Source organism: Enhydra lutris, unplaced genomic scaffold, assembly GCF_002288905.1.
Source record: "Enhydra lutris kenyoni isolate GAN:26980312 unplaced genomic scaffold, ASM228890v2 scaffoldscaffold21, whole genome shotgun sequence".
NCBI classification, from domain to species: domain Eukaryota; kingdom Metazoa; phylum Chordata; class Mammalia; order Carnivora; family Mustelidae; genus Enhydra; species Enhydra lutris.
The window spans coordinates 49,240,258-49,260,277 of record NW_019154105.1 but is presented as its reverse complement, the minus strand read 5'-3'; the positions used below and the strand labels follow the sequence as shown (position 1 = coordinate 49,260,277).

Here is a 20,020-nt window from a genome sequence, read left to right as displayed (position 1 = left end):
CTCATCGGCTGATCTGTGTACACACCATATGGCTGAAGGAACAGGAAAACAAGACGAAAGGCACAAAGGGATGTGGTGGGGACGTCTCACACCTGTACACTAAGCGCGGCCACAAGAGACAGAGAATCAACACAATGGGACAGACAAGGAAAAGCTGCTGATGGGAATTGTTTTTTAACCGCTAACAGAATATTCATAGTTTTTATTTAGAAGGTACCTAACTTCTGAGATGATCAGGCTTCTGTGTATACAAACCGGATTATATTTTTGTTCCCAAATAAAGTCAACCTCATGAATGCAAAATACAACAAAATCACTTAAGGGCTTGGGAGAAATTAGGACATCTTAGGAAATGAGAGGAGAAACCCCAAGTCTTGTGTGCACCCGATGTGTATGTTTGCAAAAACCTTTCTCTGAGCGTTACATGAATGAGACTCACCAGTTTGCTTCAATTATTTTCAACTGTTAGCTATTCTCCTCTTAGAAAGAACACAGAATTTTACTCTCATGATGAGCTACTAATTCAAGATTAAAGTAATATCACTAGTTAAAAAAAAAGTATTTAGTTCATTTAACTTTTACTAAAGCCTCTCATAGACATATTGTCTACAAATGAAAACACAGCCTATAGCTTGGGCTCGATGACAGTCATGATGGGGTGCTTACAGAAACAGAACCACAGGAAAGTTATGTGCTGGGGAGAAAACCAGAAAAAACTTAATTTATATTTAAATTTACCATTCTGTATATCAAGGGCCTATTGCTGAACAGAACTGTATTCAATAATTCACATTCTATAACTTCACTCAACTAATGCAAAAAGCTAACTAGAAAGATTTATGGTGGAACACTGAACTCCTGAGGCTGGTATCATGTATCATTCCCTCACAGAGTGAGAATTCATCAACAGAGGACATAAGAGCCAAATTGAGAGCTGGATTTTAAAATACCTTTCCCTGCTGTCTGTAGAAGTAACACATTGTGTAGTGACCTAAAGAATATTTTGTGTTATTCCATTTTCTTTTCTGGGAAGACTACCACAGTCCAATGACTTTAAAAACCAAACTCCAAAACTCTACCTGAGAGCCTTATTAGGGGCAGCTGGATCGTGAGGACAGGTCATCTTAGTCATGACTGGAAAATGGATCAGCCATTGCCCCTCCACCACAGTTCAAGGGTAATGAAGGCCAATTACGAGGTTTACCGATCAGTACTAGCAACTTAAAGTGAATTTAATTGTACATACATACTTTTTTTACACTTACATGTGGAAATGGGCGAGAGTGAGCAAAAACAACACTGGGGTGGGAGCAAAGGCAAGCCCGAATCAGCAGAACCTACAGCACCCCTTCAGAAACTCTTGTGAATTCCAGGACCTCAAGGTCAAATTTAAACCAGCAGGAACAGAGCTGTTACTCCAAAACCTCTGAAAAGAAAGAACTAATAATAAAAACTGCAGCTGATTTTATGCACCAGGAATGAAATGTTACAACACATCTATCATTCACATGTGGGTTCATGTAATTTATCTTCAATTAGAATTATTATCTATTCAGCAGCTGAAGCCCAAGAACTGCTGATACACTGCAGATGAGAAAACATTTGCTGGTCTCTCGGCTCCGGCCTTCTCAAGCTAAATGACGCTCACACGGTATAGATCACTTGTTCTAGAAACCCGCCCTGGCTCCCAGGGCATCCAGGAAGCTGTGCCAGCAGCACTTAGCATCTGCAACACGGCTCCATTCCCTCTTGCAGACTCCAGAGGCATGGTTGGGACCCTTTCGCTTTATTGGTTCTACAGCTCGGTCCCAAATCCACATAAAAAACCTCACACCACCTTTTCACCCAGGTATGACTCCTCCGGAGTGTGTTGTTACAGCTATTTAAAAAAAAAAAAAAAAGATATCTAAAATATTAGAACCCCAAATACAATAATTAACTTAAAAGTAACCTTTACAATATTGATAATTAAACTTTATGACGTCCAAGGAGGTCAAGCTAGGGTTAGAGTATTTTAACTTACGCACTGACAGGGGTGGTATCTGTCTGAGCTCGTATGTGAGACAGTTTACACCAGCAAGTGACAGAGAAAAACACAACCCAGAAACCAAGGCCGCATTCTCAACTGCAGTGTTTTTGAAAGCATGTTCAGTGGGATGCCAGTAAGTTTTTAGTTGAGAAAAGGGTGCCACATTTGGATAAGGGCACACTTAAGTTAATTTCCAAGGAATTCTCAGAGCCTTTAATGTGCTGATAGGCAGGTTTACGAAGGCCCAAAATGATCTGCCCATGGAATACTTTATCCCTGTGAGCATCTCATAGAAACACCGCTCCAGCGAGCAGGTCTTGAGGAATATGGCTTTGGCATTTTGGCGTATTCAAAAGCTTCGCTCATTCCTCAGGCTTGGAGGCATTAGTCTATTTCTTAAAACATAAACAACAAAAATTGTTACAGCCGGTAAGTCTGGAATATCAGACTAAGAAAGTGAGCGTGTGGGAGGGGGGAGGAGGCAAATACACCTGTTCATCCTACTACATCATTTTCACCTTCCTAGCAAAAACAGATCCCCAAATACCCAAGTTAACCACTCTTGATAATGGCTGTGCATAACACCTGAACTAACCAGTATGCAAAGCCTGCTTAGAGCAGAAACAGTGGGAGAAAGCTTTCACTGGCCCAAATGGAAAAACGCACAAATGCCATATAATCTCAGGTTTAGAACAGGCAGCCCAGCTTATCACTTAAGAATCTAACGCTATATAATTTGGTAACATTTAATGCTTTCTTCTTTGAAGCACTACTGAATAAGGAAAGTTGCTGTGGGAAACTTTGCTTGAGGAGTTGGGTTATGGTGGTATTTCTCCTTCTCAGCATTTCTGAGATTTGGGGCTGTGTTCCAGAAAGCCGCTCATCCACTGTGGGATGTTGAGCAGCAGGACCCCTGGCCTCCAGCTCTAGATGTCAAGAGCACGCCACAGGTTGTGAGCACTAAAAATGTCCCCAGGTGTTGCTTAGATATAAGCAAATCATCCCCGGCTGAGAACCACTAAGTGAAAGCTAAAGCTTACGCTGGACTCTGCTTCCCTGGGGAATGACCATTTCACAGGCAGAATGTGACTTACAGACACCAACATCTTGTAAATAGCAGTAGTGGATCTTTCTCAATTCTCTGTGACCAGAAACAGAAGTCATTTGTGAATGGTAGAGAATGGTCAGGAAGAAACAATTTACACATTTCAAAAAGAATTAGAAGTAATTTTACTTGTCACGCTAGTAAGAATGATCTGAATCATAACGCTTAATTGACAAATATTCTAACAATTAGAAAAATCCTAATGGTAGTTTTATCTGTTAAGGAACATAATAATTGAGGCAGTCTAAGAATAAAAAAAATAGCAAGTCATCAGATGGCTAGCTCAGACCCCAGTCTGTACCTCGACCAAATATCCTCCAAATCCTCCAAGACATTCTCAGTTCCAAAACCTCAAGCCCTATCTTTAAACTGCTTTGTTTGTACTGTAGCCTCATCACTTCTTTCAAATAGTCAAAAAGAAACCTTACACATGTCATGAAGAATTCTGGGACGTGTCAAGAAGCACATTATCTAGTTTTAAGGCCATTTCTTCAATATCTACATCTTCAGTTTTGTTGTAATTTTCAACTGCAGATGCATTACTCTCTTTATTTTGTTCTTTTCTTACTGTCTTTAAACACTTGTCAAGTCTCTTCACGAACAAGTCCACATCCTGTGTCTTCATTCCAACGGCTGCTGCAGCGTTGAGGTAAGCGCAAGGGTAATTATTTGTATGTGCCATAAAGCCTCGGAAGGTGTGGCCACTCACGGCTTGCACAGACCCAAGAGGCACAACCCTGAAAGGGAGAAGATTTAGCAATTTAATATGTCTGGTGGTGTTAACAGAATATTACCCATAAACAACAGATACCAGTATTACTAAGCCTTAGATCTACTGATAAAGAAGTTAAAAACAGCCATAAATCAGGGCCTATGAAAATAGACGGTGGCAGCCTTAAGATAAAATTATACAATACACGGCTATTCTCCGTAGAAGAGTGCTGCCTGGAGATGACCAATGACTTATCTTCCATTAAAAGCTATTACTTCTAGGAATCACAAATACCTTTGCCCCTTCTTCAAAGAGAAAAAAAAAGAAAATTATTTCTGTTTTTGTACTAAATATGGAATCTGACTTCACATATATATACTTCAAATGGAATACTGAAATTTCTAAGTCAAACCACGTTGACGAATTGCTGTGTATCACCTCCAACAATCAACAAACCAAAATTCCACCTATCTGATCCGTGCTATGCAATGGAGGGTTTTAATGCAAGGATCCAGAAAGAATTCTGTGACTGCTTACGGGGGTGGTGGTCAGCATAAAGGGATATTTGGTGATGGCACATGCATTCTGTAAGCTTGATTTCATTGGCATACTTGATATAAGCAGATTTCTAACGGTACTTTAAAAAAAAATAAGTCAATTAAATCATCCTAAACAAAAAGACAAATAGTGGCAACACTAAAAGCAAGGCCAAGAAAACCATTTTAGAAGCGTCAAAACTATGCCATGAATGGATATAATTCATCAAGGTAAAAGCTGAATTAATCTAAGATTTTTTTCTTTTAAAAAGTTGTCCTTTGATGTGAAATCTCTAATCTCTGGTAGTCAGAGAGAAATTCTTTAATAAAGGGACGTAAAGAAGAGTACTTAGAGCAAGATAGTTCTTTCCAAGTCCTTTTTCTCTGACCTCATCAAATATAAAATGAAAAATGAAATGCATTTTTAAGACATGTACATGTAAGAGCAAAAAGTCCATTTTTCAAAGGCAGTACTTAGACAAGAATTGCCTAACTTTTTGGTTTAGGAAATGAGCTTTTCCTTAAAAATGTTTTCATCTGAATTTAGTAATGAAGATGACTTATCTCTAGCACCAAAATGTGACACCACTGAAGATGATCCAACAAAGGAAAATAACGATAAAAATCTGTACAGAGGGGTGATGCAACTTTGTTTCTGGATGTCCATGAAAACAGACAAGGTCCCTCTCCTTCTGAGACTGCTTCAAGTGCAGGCCTTCCACACATGGGCTACCATAGCCCTACACACTCTCCGCCTCATCGTTCCTTCACCCATGAGGAACACTCACACGGAGCTCAGCATATACTTGGGGTCAACTGTTTAGGAAAAATACAGTTAGGTTTTTGGAGACGCAAATAAGTCCAGGCCTCTTTCACACATACCTACCTGGCTCCAGAAACCTGTCTGGTAAAAAGCATTGAGCCAAGCTGAGTGACAGATCTGTCCCGGTGTTCGCTTAGTGTCTTAAGTGTCATAGCTGAAAAAGAAAAAAGGATCCCAATACGCCTTGGTTCAGCAGCACAGAATCCCTCAAAAATCAACACTTAATGAAGGAGACCCTACTTTTGTGTGTGTGTTAAAATACACACAACATAAAACTTACCATCTTAACCATTTCTAGGCATACAGCTCGGTGCTATTAAACACATTCATACTGTTGTGCAAACACCACCACCATCCACGCCCATAGTTCTTTTCATCTTGTAAGACTGAAACACTGCACCTACTCAACAGTAACTCTTCATTCTCCTCCTGCCCATCCCCACCCCCACAACCACCATCCTGTTTCCTGTCTCTATGATTCTGACTACTCTAAGTACCTCTGACAAAAGGATCATGTACTTTTTTGTAACTGGCATGGAGACATTATTTTTTATTCATTGCCAAGTGGCATGATTTCATTTTAATGCACTAAATAAATGATAGTAAGGATCTGTTTACCTATCAGACAAAAAGATGTTAATACAAATTAACACAGTAAGAATCAGAATAGAATTTCCCTATCACCCTTCTAAAGAGTGAACTTGCCAATTGAAAATGGAACACTGTCATGATCAATATGGCAGTTTATTCAAATTCAACCGTGTTTTAAGAACATATAAGATGAGAATGTGGGAAATTTTCAGTACATATGTGAGACTAAGTAAAATCAACTTCTGCATATGAAAAGGAGAATGATCTTTCTGATGTTATGTGAGTAAACTATATTCTCACCACTACTGCTTGCTACCATTTCCTGATATGGTATACTATATACTTGATAACCTCAACCATTTTTTAAAAAAGATTTTTAAAAATTTATTTGAGAAAGAGGGAGGGAGAGCAGTAGGGACAGGAGCAGAGGGAGAGGGACAAGCAGATTCTGTGCTGAGCTCAGAGCCCAACATGGGGCTCAATCATGACCCTGAGATCATGACCTGAGCCTAAATCAAGAGTACTAAATCAAGAGCCTAATCAAGATACTTAACCTACGGAACCACCCAGGTGCCCCTTAACCATTCTTTAACAATTTTGTTTGTGAAGGATCGTTGTCTCTATTTTATAGATAGGGGAAAGGAGGTTAGAGGTTAGTAAATGGCAGAACTGGGATTCAAACCATACCTTATCATCTTCTACAACATTTACATAGATTAGAAACCAGCCAAGGACTAACTAGGGTGGGTTTTATTATGTATCAGTGGCAAATGGTTTTCCATGGAAGCCTATTCCTGAAATAGGCTTCAGTTACAAATGATTGAGTCCTTACTTTCCTTAGATACACATAAAATATGAAGTTGGGTAACTGTCATTCACAAAAGGGATAATAAGGAAACTTGAAAGTTAAATGCATAAAAGTCAACATTCATATTAACCTGTTTCATAGTCCTTGTACTATGTGACAAAAATATATAGTCCTTATAAAAGGAAATTATCATGAATACAGAGTTCTCTAACATAGACAGTCAGGAAAACAATCACAGTATTAAAAACAACACAGATTTAATTTCTAATATTATAGTTTTTTGTAAACTGGTAGAAACTTTTTAAAATTTTTAGAGTTCTTACTAGTGACTAAATTATTTTGGTTAGAAGCAGGAGTTAAAGTATCATTTTCTGCATATGCATTATAATACTTAATATCAATTTGGATTCTTTTCAGTGTATACTTTTTATCTCAGAAATACATTAAAGCATTTCAAAAGGCTAAACTTTTTCAATTTCCAAATTAATACTGTAATGAATTTAGAAATATCATTGTAACCACAAAGAATTCATACTCTTTCTAGAAATACCAGCGCCCTGCTGGGGAGGGTTAAGAAGCAATGATTTTTTTTTTTTTCCTTAAGAAAAATATATTACCTAAAGATATGGGATTGTGAGGTGTATACAACAGTCTTTCATTGTAGCATTCTGACAGCTTCTCTAGTTGGCTGGACAAATATGAAAACATTTCCTGCAACAACAAAATGGTACATTTTTAAAAAAATCAAATAAATGCTTACTGCAACTTGCCAGATTAAATAAAACAAAATCTATTTGATATGATGTCTGTGCTGTAAATTAACTCATCTACATGCCCTACCAGCAATTCTTCCTTTGACACAATATAGTGAGATTCGAAGCTGCCACAATGATCAGAAACCACAGGATTTAGGTAAAGAAGGCAAAGGACCAGCATATTTCCTGCTTTGGGGCTATTATGTATCTATCACAAATTCATCCTCTTTTCAGAACCTCCAGGGCAACCACTGGAATCCAAGCAGCCATCAACCCGTTTCCTGGACCGCAGCAAAGATTCTAAATGATTTCTCTGCCAACTTCCCAGCCCCTCTAATCTGTTCTACATGCACAGGCCCTATGCAGTCTTTGAAAAGCATAAATCAGATCATGTCCTTCCCAATGACTGACTCCATTCTCTGTAAGTATTACCTAGAAGGCCCCAAATGAACTAGCCAGCCAACACAGCCAACTGAGTAACAGTCATTCCCCCACTTAGTAGAGCACCACAGCAGCCTCCTTTCCAACTGCTGAACGTGTCAAGCTCCTTCTGGGGTCAGAACCTTGATGCCTGCTTCCCCTGAATGGGACCTCCCTTTATGACTTCCCTATTAATGTACTCCCATCTCCCTCCAACCACTACATATTCTGGGTTTTCCACTGTACCTATCACAATCTGAAAATACCTCATGGACTTGCTTAAATGAATACTCCCGGTGACTACCTGCTCAAATGGGAAAACTTGAAAGCAGGGACTTGGTGTTCTTCACTGTTTTCCAAACACCAAGAAGACTGTGCCAGACTTTTAGTATGTGAGTAACTTAGGAAAAAGTACTTTAAAATGCATTTTCTTTAAATTGCACAAACTCAAAATCAACAATTCCCTCAAATCAAAAGAATATAGCAACTAAAAATGAAAAACTGTATTCTTAATACTCTGGAAAATAAATAATATCTAATAGTAGAAAATAAAATAAAAATATTTTAGAAGTATAAAATTTCATGTACACATGTAAGTAGTTCAACAAAGTTTAATAAAATATTGTAAATAAATATTAAATTGTCAACTGTTTGACTGAAAATTATACTTTCTTCTAGAAAGTAAGCTCTTTATAAAGTGTTAATATAAAAATATGCCCAAATAAGTCTTTCCTGAAGAAGCCCATTTGCACTCACTTCCTCCAAGTTATAGTCAAAACACATAAAACTCTAGAGATACACCAAAGAGCCAATGACCAACAGAGCTTGACCCAAAAAGAGACAGCAGGAAATGATATTTCTACTTCAAAGGCCACAAAAACTGCTTCAATTTTTTCTAAGGTAAAAGTTAGATAGTCTGATCCTACTAAATCCATCTTTTGTTAAGTAAAGATTAAGAAGAGGAAAAGTTGTACCAAGTTTGTCAATTATTAATGAGTCTACTTAAGACCACAAACATTTTTACCCTTGTCAACATGGTATATTTTATACTCTGACCTGAAAAAAATTTAAATAGTCATTCTTAAAATTTTAGACTATTTTGTAATATCAATACTCTCAGCAAGTCAGGATTGGGAAAACTTAGATCACTAAAATAAGCTGATTTTTTTAAATGAAAAAGTTAACATCCATACTTGTCATACCTAATGAAGCTAAGAGGAAATGTTACTATAAGACGTAGTAAGCCTTTCTTTTTTAATAAAAAAAAGTGCCGAGAAATATTTAAGGAGGCAACTGTTATCACCACTTGCAAATTGTAAAAAGCTGTTTAGGGCATCTTTTCTTAGACATATAGAAAGGCCTTCCCTCTTAAACTACTATTCTGACATTCACTTCAGAAGGTGCAGCAGTAAGATAATCAAATGGAATGCATAAATCAAGAGTTTTTCAGGCAACTGGAGTAATTCGTAATCTTTTAGTACTATACCAATGTTAATGAACAGTAGAACTTCTGGGTTTCATTTTATATTTTCAACAACTACAAAGGAATTAGATCACTAATTTAAATGCTCTGTATTGTTTAAAAAAGAAAAAAAAAGCAGTGACATATTTTAATTTAGATACAAACTGCTGATTTTTCATCAACTATGTTACACACCAAAGTCTTAATCTGCATCTCTCTAAGTTTCAAATTCAAATTCTCATAAGCAGAAACAAATCTGATAGACAGGAAATGCCTTTTATAGACTCCTACATTTTCTACCCGAACAGTAACAGCAAAATACTTATTTCAGCGATGAGGACAAATCTAAAATACTATTCTACCTAGTATGGCTGCCACAGTAATCACACTGTGGTCACACATAAGCTAAGAGAAGCCTGATGAGTAATTAATATGTACTTAATTTGTAGTTAGCTATTTCCAAAAAAAAGAGGAAATGTTTCCTTAGTAACACCCCTAGAGGCTGTTTTTAAACTTACTGAGGCAGACATGGCTATTAAAAAAATTGAGATTTTCCTAATATTCCATTTCTAATACTTTAACAAATCAGTTTTAACTGGTTCTAGCAATCACTTCCTAACGCTACTAGAATTCAGTTTTAACTGCAGCTAACATCTTAAGACTACAGACACAATGCTAAGGTAAAATAAATCTTACCTATCACTAGTATGGGAGTAATTAGACAAAAAAGAAAATATTTGTGAGTCAAGTTCACATCCATCTACAAATACTCTGTGTAAAGGGTAATGAGAGGTAATCCAATAAGCAAAGAAGCTTAAATACCTTAATGCACAAGATACTGAATCCTATAATATTTGACAGCTTAAGGTCCTAAATGCTCTCCCATTAATATCACTACATTTTTAAAATATCATTTAGGAGATCGTACCACTATTTCCTACACTACTACTTAGCTAAGCAGTTTTTTCCTGATATATTAAAGGCACTACAAAACCTGAACTATTTTTTTTTTTGCCACAGTTAAATCTATAACTGACATTTATTATAAAATACTTCTGTAAAGGGAGAAATTTATAAGCACCCAAAGCAAATGTATATAGAAAGATCTTACTTAAAAGAAATGAAATATTATTGATTTTCTATGTCTTTTGTGCTATATTTAACTTAATTTTAAAAGACTCTTCACTAGAGATAAACTGAACTGCATACCTGAATGCTAATGTCAGCTATATTTCTAGAATAAAAATACAAAACTTTACACCATAGTTCAGGATGTTAATGGACGGGAAGTTGAATTATATTAAGCATTATCTCTCACATGGCCTTTTGTAAATTGATTTGCAGTCGTGAAGCCCAACATTTAGCCTATCCCTCCCCATAGCCCCCAAATGTGCATAATTCACAAAATTTTAAGGGAAAATGTCCTAAGTAATCATGTTTTCTGAAACATACTGTTTCATGTTACAAGAGCAGACGAAAAGAGAATTTCGCAAATTATTATAGGATGTCTTATAGGGTTGGTAATAAATCAGAAGGGAAACCTAACAAGTGGTCTAACATGTTCACAATACCATGGAAGGGCAGATGGACAAGAGCCTATGGGTACAGATCCATGCACACCGAGGTCCGTAGGTGTGGATACCAGTACTAAATGCAGCACACGGTTGGGCCTGCGGCCTTCCGAAAGAACCTGGGCATTCTCGGCCGGCTGTGCAGCTCAGGCTGAAGTGCAGCTTCCACACACTCTTCTGTCAAGACCCCACAGCCAGGCCCAAAATGAGATGCTTCTGTTGACATCAACAACTCCACTTTCAGGGCGAAATCTACTCCTGTTTCCAAACTTAGCTTTGTTACAGGACAGTGTTTGCAGCTGTATGTCTGATGTTCTTCTAGAAGTTAGCTTGTCTTCCAGAGCCTCAGCTAACAAATGCTAGCCACTGGAGCAGCCATCTGCTGTCATTCCTCTTCCATACTCGGCCAATTCAGCAGGTATTTGCAACAGTGAATGATTATCTGCTTGCCCTGTTCAGCAAAGTGCTCTTTTAAAGGAAAGCTAAGCAGAATGATGGCGTTCTCTGGAAGCAAACAGAAGTCAGGAGAAACTTCTAAGACTGATCTTTCTTTCTGCTGAGAGAAACTCCTAGAAATAGTGTCTTAAATTTTAACCCCTTTTCTTAAAGGCCTCTTCAGTTAAATTTATGGCCATTTCTCCCCTGGTGAAAATGTGTGGCTCGGCAAGGGGCTAAGGGCAGAGGTTCAATTCACACACACAGTTCCACTCTCTCTGATCCTTTCACCCTTCAAAAAAGAAGACTTGAGAAGGAATGGCTTCAAGCTGAGTTCTTGTCTGCCTCTGCTGTGAAAAGATAAAGCCCTTTCTGAAGAGATATACTAGATGAAATAACCTCTAAAAATATCATTGTGGTGAATAAGGGCACAGGAAAAAAAAAATCCTAAGTTTTCTTTTAACACTCCTTTTTTTAGTACGCAATAACACCGATAATATGAAAAGGAGCTCTCAGTGATGGTATATAAATAGCTCTGGCTGAAGCAAAATAGCTTTACCTTAGCTTCTCCAGAGCTGAACCGATAAACTATCACGATTAAATTTTCACAGTTCAAAAGCAAGTCCATTTAAACAAAAGAAGCCCTTACTTCTGCAACAAATCCAATAAAAAAACAATATTTATGCTACATATATGCAATTAGGGTTTATCGAGGACATCCACATTTTTCAAGGAAAAGATCTGCCTGTTGAATGAAGTTGTTAAAGAGTAAACTTTTACTCACTTAAAATGACAGAGTTCTCAAAGGAGCACTTCGATCCTTTGAAGATTACTTCAGGTAGACTCTAAGTACATTCTATACAAAGAATTTTTAAATAAAACCAATTAATATATTAGAGCCTTTGGGGTTTTACATACCTCTAGTAGCTAAGAACAGAGAGTCACGAGATCTTAAGTTTTAGGGCGCCAATGCCTAGCCCAGAGCGGGAAAGCCCTCCCTCAATGCTGGATGAGTGAGCGGAAGCAGTGAGAAGAAGGTGATGAGACACAAAGCGCAGAGGCTTTAGAATCACACAGACCTGGTTTCAGGGGCAGCTCTGGCACTTTTTGTGCTCTTTGGGTAAGTACTTAATGTCTCTGAGCCTCAATTTCATCTGTAAAACGGGGGTAATACCTACCTCATAAACTTGCTTTAAGTAGCACATGAAATAATATAATAAACCTCACAGAGCTCCTCGCACACAGCAAACATTCATAAAAATGCTGACTTCCCACCCACCTACTTTTCCCTCCTAAAAGAGTTTCCAGATAAAATAACATTAGTGGTGTGTCTGGGTGGCGCCGTCAGGTGAGCATCCAACTCTTTGTTTCGGCTCAGGTCATGATCTCAGGGTCGGGAGTTTGAGCCCTGCCTAGGGCTCTGCGCTCAGTGCAGAGTCTGCTCAGATTCTTTCTCGTTCTCCTCTGCCCCCCAACCTCATACTCGCATTCGCTCACTTGCTCTCTCTCAAATAAGTAAATAAGTCTTTTTAAAAATAACTAAAAAATAGGGGCACCTGGGTGGCTCAGTGGGTTGAGCCTCTGCCTTCAGCTCAGGTCATGATCTCAGGGTCCTGGGATCGAGCCCCGCATCAGGCTGTCTGCTCAGCGGCGAGCCTGCCTCCCCCTCTCTCTCTGCCTGCCTTTCTGCCTACTTGTGATCTCTGTCAAATAAATAAACAAAATCTTAAAAAAAAAAAAACTAAAAAATAGTAACTAACATTAGCTGGCAGGACCCTTACAGACATATGCTAATACCCTGTAGCTACAATCTTATTCTTGTCCTATCCCTGTGAATTCAACTCTACTCCATCTAGATAAAAGGAAAAGAACAAAGTTCTGGATGTTACAAAGAGAGGTTACCTCTTGATATCTGAGATGGAGCCATCTGATTCATAAATATCACTAGAATATAAAATCTGGCCTACAGAATATTTATACAATGATTAACAAAGTCCCCATGGGAAGCAAAGCCGGGCTACCTGCTGGATCTATTTACCAGTCAAGCTACATATTCCTACAGGTCATTCCCAAAGCAGGTGGTTTTTCTTTTTCATGCTAAGCAAAAGTTACACACGCATGGGTATTTGGAATTCCCTAAAAGTATCTGAAAATTTTAAAGTCAAAACCTCAATGTGAAAAGTCAAAAGAACCATGGCATCATGGAAATTCTTAGATTCCAAAAAGATGACAGGGCACCCCTAAAATCAACAAGTCCAAAATCCCAAGGTAAGGAAATTATCTTGGAAGAGAAATACCTGCTAGGGAGGAAGAACTACTTCCAGAAGTATAATAACGGTCACACACAACAGGTATCACCATTTCAACTCACTTCTTTTCACAAATTTCCAACTAAAAATATATAGAGAAATATTTCTATGACAACATCTAACTCATAATGTAAGTCAGGATCAAAAAGTTAATTTACTTTCTAATTATCCAGAAAGATACTTATTCTGTGCAACGTAAGAGATGACTATATGAAACTAAACCTAGGTGTTCCCAAATACCATCCATTAGTTCATTCCACCAACATCTGATGAGCATCTACTAATATCAAGCAAAGGACATGAAGAGTAGAGGGATGAATGCAAACTCCAAGGTGGAAGCTAGTCTCCCAGACTACCTATAATCAAGGACCAAATTTCATTTCAGAGACCTGATGGTGATTCTGGGGGGCATGCACTCAGATAATCAGCTTAATTTGCTAGTTCAATAAATTTAACTACAAAATCACTCAAGACCTGTTTTAGTTTATTAAAACTAAACTAAGTTATTAGAGCAAATATATAATAATATTAGTTATCATATACAGTTTCAATTCAAGAACAGAAATAGGAAATATTAAATAGTATATTTGCTTGATATAATAAAAAGAGCATATAAAAAGTTTTAAAGTTTCTATCTATATTATAAAGAATAATCTTTAAATGTCTAACTTAAAACTTTATGTAATAGTCTTATCAGAGCTATTATAGATTCCAAAAATGAATTTTTAGCCAAATCTGCAGAGGGATCATTGTAAGGTAAAGAGCAGCCACAATATAAGACTGTATCTAGGATAATGGAAAAGATCAGAAATAAAGAGGTAACTAACAAGTTATATTGTTAAGCTTTGATATTTGGGATATTTATACAGTCTGTCTCAAACTCCATAAAATATTATCAACCTATGTATTCAAATGCTAGGACACTGTTATATTTCTTTTCCAAGTTTCTGCTATAGATACAAGTGACCTCTGTGTCCCCTAAACAATGGGTTTCAAACTAGGGTGTGCATCAAATTCATCAGGGAAGTCTGTTACAAATGCAGGTGTTTGAGCCCCACTCCAGAGTGACTGACTCTGAATTTATCCCAAAGGAAGACCAGTTTTATGAAGTTACCTAGAACAAACTCTCCAATAACTGGCATAGTACTTTGCTTTCTAGATTCAGTCTAAAATACCCTTTAACAGTTCAACAGTTATTTTAGCCATCCATTCGAGTTAATGATGACACCATAGGAGTCTAATAAATGGATGAGCTGTACTTCTGTAGAACAGATGTCTCTTCCTCAGGGAGGCCTTCCCCATCCCTGTTGGAACTGGGTTAGCTGCCACACGCTCCCCTACCTTCTGCTTGTCCTTTTCATAATGCCGGACAGATTTTTAATTGTTTATTTAATATCTAGATTTCCCCTGACTATAATTTCCATGACGGTAGAGACTATGCAAGTCTCATTTGTGAATTTACCTTAGGGCCTATGCATAAACATTTCTCTGCCTGAATAAAGAATGACAGGGTCCAATACTGCCAAAGTAATGTGAGAGCAGACTATAAAGGATCATGATGGCAGGCTAAGGAATATGGACTTTGTCTTGCCGGCAACCATAACCCAAAGCAGAATAACTTGAAGAACTTTAAAATATTAATCTAGCACTCTGCTATGCTATAACATAGCATATTAGAGTAGACTAAAATTGGGGATTGGGAGAAGAATTGGTCAATTACTGTAAGCATCCAGGTGTACTACGGTAAGGGTCTGAGCTACACGTGGTGGCAGTGGAAGGGGAAAGGAGGAAATGTATGTTGAGAAACATTACAAAGGACTCAAGGGTGTAAGGGGAATCAAAATATCAGTGTTAGAAATCGAGTTTATTTTTTTTTTTTAAGATTCTATCGATTTGAGAGAGAGAGAGAGAAAGAGCAGGAGCAGGAGGGAGAGGCAGAAGCAGACTCTTTGCTAAGCAGGGAGGCCGATGTGGGGCTTGATCCAAGGACCTGGGGATCATGACCAGAGCCAAAGGCAGACGCTTAACTGACTAAGCCACCCAGGCACCCCAGAAATCTAGTTTAAAACGGAAAAGGGAATTTGTTGGTTCATCTCACAGCCAAGTCTACAAGCAAGCATGGCTCGATCCAGAGACTCAAATGACTTTTAGTTTGTTTCCCTTTTGTATTCTCGAGTCCTAAGAAGGCTTTCTTGGCATGGCCAGAAATATGGCAGCTGAGTATTATCTCCTTATATATCTGCAAAGCAGCAAACCCTCTCTCTCTAAAGGACCTATCAAACCTGCTGGATGCAATCTACCTCTACATGCCCACCTGCAAACCAAGTTAGCCAGATCACATGCCCACTGCTCTGGACAGAGCAGGAAGGGGTGCTGTGATTGATAGTCTCACTAGGATCACCTGGAGTCAGGGATGGGCCATTCCCAACAACAGTGATTCTGCACAAGGCAAATACGTTATATCCTTTCTAAAATATAACTGCGCTTTTTTGGCCACGATCACTAAATTTATTCATTGTTTTTGCCTTCACTGGCTATTAGTAGACCCAAGTCTTCAGATTTATAGCTATATAAGATAACTATATAGCTACCAGGCCAGACTATTTATCTACATAAGGAAAGAGCAGTAGAGTTCAGAGGTTAAGACAGTGGATCAAAGGCTCAACTGCCTAGCTTTGAACCCATGTCTCACAGTTTACCTCATACATGTTAGCTCTCTATCCTTCTACTTCCTGTAAAAATGAGGGTAATGGGAACACCTCACAAAAAAATCTGTGAGTTCAAACATCTTTTTCATAGTGAAACAATCAGTTATAGGAGAGCTAAGGCCCACTGGCATCTAATACAACTAAGTTCTCATATAAACAATATAAACCCATGATAGTTTTGCTCATTTATAATCAGGCTTCATCCGTCATGTGGAAAAGGTTCCTTGGAACATTTATTGAGGTCTTCTCTTTGTAGCTACAACAATCTATGACCATGATGATTACCTCTGGGAGTATATCAAACCGGACTTTTATTCTAATCATTTGAAAATCTTTGTTAGGTTTATTGAGGCATAATTTACATATAGCAAAATTTCAGAGGCCCATTATTTAGGGGTCCACTTCTATGAATTTGGACAAACATACACAGTTGTGAAACTACTCCCATTGCCAAGATACAGCCCATTTTCCCATCCCATGAGTCCCTTCCCTCAACCCACAACTGTCCACCACTGATTTTTTTCTCTGTCCTGATATTTTTTGCCTTTTCCAGAATGGCATATAAATGAAACCAAACAACATGCAGCCTTTTGAGTCTGGCTTATTTCATTTAGTATAATGCATTTGAGAGCCATTATTTTGTTGCTTATATCAGTAATTTGTTCCTTTTTATTGCTGAGTATATATGCACCACAGTTTGTTTATACACCAGATGATGGACATTTGAGTTGTTTCCAGGGTTTGGCAATTATGAATAAAATCACTATGAACATTCATGTATAGGTTTTTGTACAGACATAAATTTTCATTTCCCTTGAGTGAATAGCTAGGAGTGGGAAAGCTACTTTATACAGTGAGCATATGTTTAACTTTATAAAAGCCGTGAAAGTGTTTTCCAAAGTTACTGTACCATTTGTGTTCTCACCAGCAATGTCTGAGAGTTCTCTACTTGCTTGAGCTCTTTGCCAGCATTTAGTATTGTCAGTGTTCTTTATATTAGCCCTCCTACTAGGTGTGTAGTGGTATCTCCCAGGTTTTCAGGGGCATTTCCTAAAGACTGAGGTTGAGCCTCTTTTCCTATATCTCATAAATCTTAAGAGATGTCCTCATAATACAAAGTAAGCAATTACTTTCCTATGGACTGAACTGGTGGGGGGAAAGGGATAACTAGAGGAAAGTAGGAACAAAATTTTTCAACTTCTGTTACATATTCATAAGGCTGTTGAGAGGATCTATCAGAAAATACAAAAAAAATACATAAATATATTATAAATCTCAGGGATTATAATTACTACTAAATGTTAGAAATTTACACAAATACAAAAACTGTACCAGGGGCCTCTAGGTCTCCCAGATGGGAGATGAATAAAACATTTTAGTCTGACCCACCCTGCCAACACTGTCTCTGTCTACAATTTTGGAGTTGTCCTGAATTAATTAAGCCAGTTTTTAGTGTTGGAGACAAAGTCCAGTTTTCAAGCACAAATGTCACTTTTCTTTTCACAGCCAACATAACCAATGAGTTCAGCATTCCAGTAATGACAAGAGATGAATGTATTACTTTAGAATGAGAAGCTGGCCAACTTCTGACCTGGTTCTTCCTCTGTGACTGTCATCTCACACCTACACACGTCTTCAGACTTCCAAAAACTAAGAAGAAAAAAACTTGTCCATTTGTCTCTCAAGACCCTCTATCTTTAAGTGATAAATGAACTGAATTTTACTAAACTTAGTAAGAATCTCTGATGTAAGAGTTTCTAAAAAAAAAAAAAAAAAAAAGCAAACTCACCTGTCCAAGATCACTCACAATATCTGAATAAACAGGACAAAATGATTAACTGAAATCACCTGGAATGATTCCACATCAAAGTAAATCCCTTAGGATCACACTAGCCATCTATACTCTCAACGTGGCAAACCAAAGGCAAAAACACCAATAATTTGGAATAATTCTAGTCAAGATTTTAGACCTATTTTATACCAAAAGGGAAAGCTTACCTTTCTTTCTTTTAATAGCTTCTTATAGCCATTTGATCCAAGTGATAATAAAGTAATAAGGACATCTAAAGAAGGTGAAGCTGAAGCTCTTCCTGAGATAAGATAAATAAATTATATTCAGGAAGGGGGGAAAACCTTTAGAAATTAAGATTTTTTTTTTTTTTATAGTAGCCTAGGTATAAATGGATTTTTGTTAGTTATTTCTTTACCTGGATACATCTTGCTGATTTCCTGAATGAAGGAATCATTAAAGCCAGCAATTATAGCGCCACCTACTGGAACCATAAAATTTTTGTCCAAGCTCTGAACGAAAGCATCTATTCTGCCAACACGAGCCCCCTAGAATGAAAGAACATGTAATGTTAAACATTGGCTTCTTGGAAAAAAACCAACAACTGCTATTAAGAAATAAATACCATTAAATAATGCATGAAAAATCATAAATAGATCAAATATCTTATTTTCTTTGTAACAGTGCCAATAAAACATTTTTAGTGATGAAAAAGTTTTTAAATATTGCTCCTTTTATGTGAAAGAGCACTTTATTTACAATCTGCTTTTATACCAAAAAAAAAAAAAATCATTAAATCCTCACAACAACCTAGGGAGGAAGGCAGAGTTTCAGTATTAGTTTAGGTGGGGACTCAGCTTTTCACCTTAGAGTTGGCTAGGAGAGTAGTTTCCTCCCTGAGAATACCAACAGTCCATCCTGCAACTATTAAGTCATTTTAAACACCCTCTGTGAGTTCAAGACTGGCCATCAGTATCTAATGGACGGCAGCCACCCATGTTGCCCATCAATCAGTTATACATTTACATCCTTCCCTTTGATGCTGGGACAATCGGCCATCTGCATGACCACTTTAAGCAACAAGCTCTGCTCCCACCACCACTCAGATCACAAAAAAGAAGAAAAAATATATTTTTAACATCAACTAATGGAATTTTTTTTGTATACTCTTGGCACTGTTTTTGTATAACTCACGTTTCCTAATGTTATCATCTTAGATGATCTCACTCCACTGCAAATGAATTTCAAGTGAAAATCTAATATCCCAGTGAAAAACTGAATACTTAACTTACCGGAAACGTAAAAACTAAGTTCTAGTCCCCATCCAACATAGTCTGTGACCTTCTATCTAATGTGCTTCAATTTTCTCCTCTTAAAAATAGAGATATTATCTAAATTTCAACTAAGATCGTTTTTTTCTTTATCTGTAGTGACAGATTTTCAATCTGTATTCACAATCTACATTCCTATTAATATTACAACCACATTTGACCTTCATCTTCACACTTTCCCTCCACATCCATATCTGAGGGCGAACAGAAGGAGCAGATAGCTGGTCTAATCTGAGAGACCAGATCCAGGCAATAGGGAAAAGCACAAAAGCAGGAAAGGGAAGCAGACTACTTTGGAAGCTACCGCATGATTGTTTAAATCTTAACCTTTCCCTGTTACTCTTCTGATGTCCTCATAAATTAAAATCAAAGAAAATCTTACCATATCACAAGGAAACAGAAAGAAGCATATAATGACTGATGGAATAAATATCCAAACAGCACGCAAAGTAGTATAACATAAAAACAAAGAGGAATTCTTAGCGTTGTCTTTTATTAACATTTAAGTACTGTCCAAGGCTTCCTGAGAGAAATGTGAGTCTCAATCAGGAGCAGGAGTTTTAAGTGAACAATCACTGCCAGACTTTGCTAGAACCCTTCATCACTAAAACACAGAAAGCATAAAGGGCAGCGCAC

At 37.5% G+C, this 20,020-nt stretch overlaps 1 protein-coding gene across 1 annotated transcript; it reads right to left on the bottom strand.

The window, feature by feature from the left end:
* Positions 1-1,920: 1,920 nt before the first annotated feature.
* On the bottom strand, positions 1,921-19,118 carry LOC111148868 (O-phosphoseryl-tRNA(Sec) selenium transferase-like). Its single transcript, XM_022505663.1, has 6 exons — positions 19,080-19,118; positions 18,472-18,601; positions 18,263-18,354; positions 7,222-7,315; positions 5,269-5,359; positions 1,921-3,871 (listed from the first exon to the last, which is right to left on the bottom strand). Exons 1-6 carry the CDS (start codon positions 19,116-19,118, stop codon positions 3,568-3,570), a joined length of 750 nt encoding a protein of 249 aa, XP_022361371.1. The 3' UTR covers positions 1,921-3,567.
* Between the last annotated feature and the right edge of the window lie 902 nt (positions 19,119-20,020).

Coding starts and splice junctions, on each gene's coding strand:
- LOC111148868 (XM_022505663.1), bottom strand. CDS start 19,118: ATGCAGATGGCCGATTGTCCCAGCATCAAAGGGAAGGAT. Junction 18,602..19,079: donor CCAGCATCAAAGGGAAGGAT/GTAAATGTATAA, acceptor CTTTCATTCTAG/GGGGCTCGTGTTGGCAGAAT. Junction 5,360..7,221: donor TCACAATCCCATATCTTTAG/GTAATATATTTT, acceptor TTTCTTTTTCAG/CTATGACACTTAAGACACTA.